The sequence below is a fragment of the Sorghum bicolor genome, chromosome 2 (assembly GCF_000003195.3).
Source record: "Sorghum bicolor cultivar BTx623 chromosome 2, Sorghum_bicolor_NCBIv3, whole genome shotgun sequence".
In the NCBI taxonomy this organism is placed as follows: Eukaryota; Viridiplantae; Streptophyta; class Magnoliopsida; order Poales; family Poaceae; genus Sorghum; species Sorghum bicolor.
Window position 1 is genome coordinate 71,985,687 of NC_012871.2, and position 2,124 is coordinate 71,987,810.

Sequence of the window (2,124 nt, forward strand, 5' to 3'; positions counted from 1 at the left end):
AATTGATATACCATCTCCCTTTCGAAGATTGCAAAATCAAGAAAGTTTCAAAGAGAGACGAGAGTGAAGTACGGCAAAAAAAAAGATGAGCACATATAGAAGAAAAAGGAACGATGGAAAGTGTCCATAATTGTCTGCCTGCCCCCATGATAGCTGCTTGCTGAAAGCTCAAAACCAGCACGAACATTGTTACAGGACATGGCAGTAGGATGCTCCCCCGGCACGACCGTCTGCCGGTGCCGCTCGATCGATCAATGCGATGAGACCCGAGACACCTTTGTCCTACATGCCGGCCGATCGAGAAGCTTGTTGTCGTGCCCATCGATTGGACCAGAAGCGATCAAAGAGCTAGCGTGCGACATGAAAGCACTCAAAGAGTGCGCTAGTGTGTGTGTGGTGGTGTACGTTGAGACAGATTCATGCTACAAGGTTGGGCCCAAAGGCCAAAGCTACAAGCCAATCTCGTCGAACTGCCGGCAGAGGGGATCTTTGCATTGGTCACTAGCTCGTGTTCGATCTCATCACAGTTTTCCCGTTGTTTCTTCCATTTTTTCGGCAATCGGTAATCGTATGAAAACAAGACAGCTTGGCCAAATAGTAGTACATGAAGAAGAAGAAGAAGAAGAAGAAGAAGAAGAAGAACAATAATAAATATATAGCTGCTATAATTCACATTTAAAGATTGTACAAAGCAAAGCATGCATGCAAAGCCTTGCATCCTCCGGCCGGTCAGATGCTTATTCGTCTCCTGCTAGAATTGAATTAATTTCTACTAAGTACTACTTTCTACTACAAGGTGATGAAGGCGATCGATCATACACACACGGGTCGCATAGGTACAGTTTGGTTCGCGGGCAGGGCGGTTCAACGCTTCAACCGCTCAAGTCAGCATCGAGGATTCGACGAGGTGGAGTGGAGTGCATCCGATCCGAATCCGATCCTCACAACTTCCTGGTGCTCTCGAGCCTGGTGTAGCCGAGGATGCAGTTGGCGTAGGCCACGTTGCGGAGCGCCTTGCCGTGCCACTTGCCGACGGTGGCGACGCCGGAGCGGACCGCCTTGATCAGGCAGTCCGCCGTCTTGACGACGCTCCTCACCCCCATGGGCAGCGACAGGTAGGGCGCGTTGAAGAGGTGGGACTCGAGCGACGCCGCGGCGAAGGCGGCCGCCTGCTGCTGCTGCTGCTGCTGCTGCTGGCGCGGCGAGGAGGAGGAGGAGGCGACGAGCATCCGGATGACCTGGCGCGCGAAGCCGGCGCCCAGGGAGTGGCCGCACACGCAGACGTTCTCGGAGCCGAAGCGGTCGATGGTGGCGCTGAGCGCCTGCACGGCGCGCCCCAGCCTGGCGGAACCCCGGAGGCTGTTCCGGGCCAGCAGGCGGAGCTCGTCCTCCACGTCGCGGCGGATGGTGGGGGCGCGGAGCAGCGTGCCCCGGAACGCGATCACGGCGCTGGGCGCGCCGCTCGGGCTCGGCCTGCTGCCGGCGTCGGTGGAGACGCCGTGGTGGTCGCGCTCGAAGACGGCGCCGAACACGGAGCCGTCGCGGTCGTCCACCAGCTCGTGCGCCAGGCGGAAGTGGAACGGCTTCCACCACTGCTGCGCCACCGCCGCGGCGTCACGGCGCTCCTGCCGCTCCAGCTCCAGCAGGTACACCGCCTCGATCAGGTACGCCATCACCATGCGCCGGTAGTCATCGTCCCTCCTGTAAACAACAATGCACACATCCATGAGCACAGACATCTCTCGTTGATCGAACCGAGCTGCAAGAATCAAATAGCCAACAACCCAACCATCGTTGGGAGGATCGAATTCGAACACATACACTCACCAGCTCGTGTTGGTGAGCTCTCTCCATTGAGTAGTAGCAGTCGAGCAGGGGAAGCTCGCTTGCTGCGCCATTGCCATGGCCACCACGGAGCTAATATATCCTTGATTGAAGCAACCAGCTGCCACTCGCTGATCTGAGAGATATCTTTGTTCCTTACTCTGCGTGCTATGCTGTGCCTGAGCTGCAGCTGCCGTTGGTGTCGTAGGGAAGGAAGGCGTGGCAGGGGAGGCGGGCAATATATACCCCCGAGGGCAGCAGCGGTGGCCAGGCCAGGAGGATCACGCCGAACCCAATTTG

The 2,124-nt window shown here is 57.2% G+C and overlaps 1 protein-coding gene across 2 annotated transcripts; it reads right to left on the reverse strand.

Annotated features, from left to right (window-relative positions):
* LOC8058373 (GDSL esterase/lipase At4g10955) lies at positions 629–2,124 on the reverse strand. 2 transcript variants are annotated; one of them, XM_021452661.1, is made up of 2 exons: positions 1,822–2,124; positions 629–1,701 (listed from the first exon to the last, which is right to left on the reverse strand). In XM_021452661.1, exon 2 carries the CDS (start codon positions 1,677–1,679, stop codon positions 942–944), a length of 738 nt encoding a protein of 245 aa, XP_021308336.1. In that variant the 5' UTR covers positions 1,680–1,701; positions 1,822–2,124; the 3' UTR covers positions 629–941. The 2 variants fall into 2 exon arrangements, with proteins under 2 accessions (XP_021308336.1, XP_002463102.1); XM_002463057.2 differs by having other exon boundaries at positions 1,828–2,117.

Excerpts from the sequence above, each read along its gene's own strand:
- LOC8058373 (XM_002463057.2), bottom strand. The coding sequence starts at position 1,904 with ATGGCAATGGCGCAGCAAGCGAGCTTCCCCTGCTCGACTGCTACTACT. Across the intron at positions 1,702-1,827 it reads GAGCTCACCAACACGAGCTG|GAGGGACGATGACTACCGGC; the intron begins GTGAGTGTATGT and ends TGTTGTTTACAG.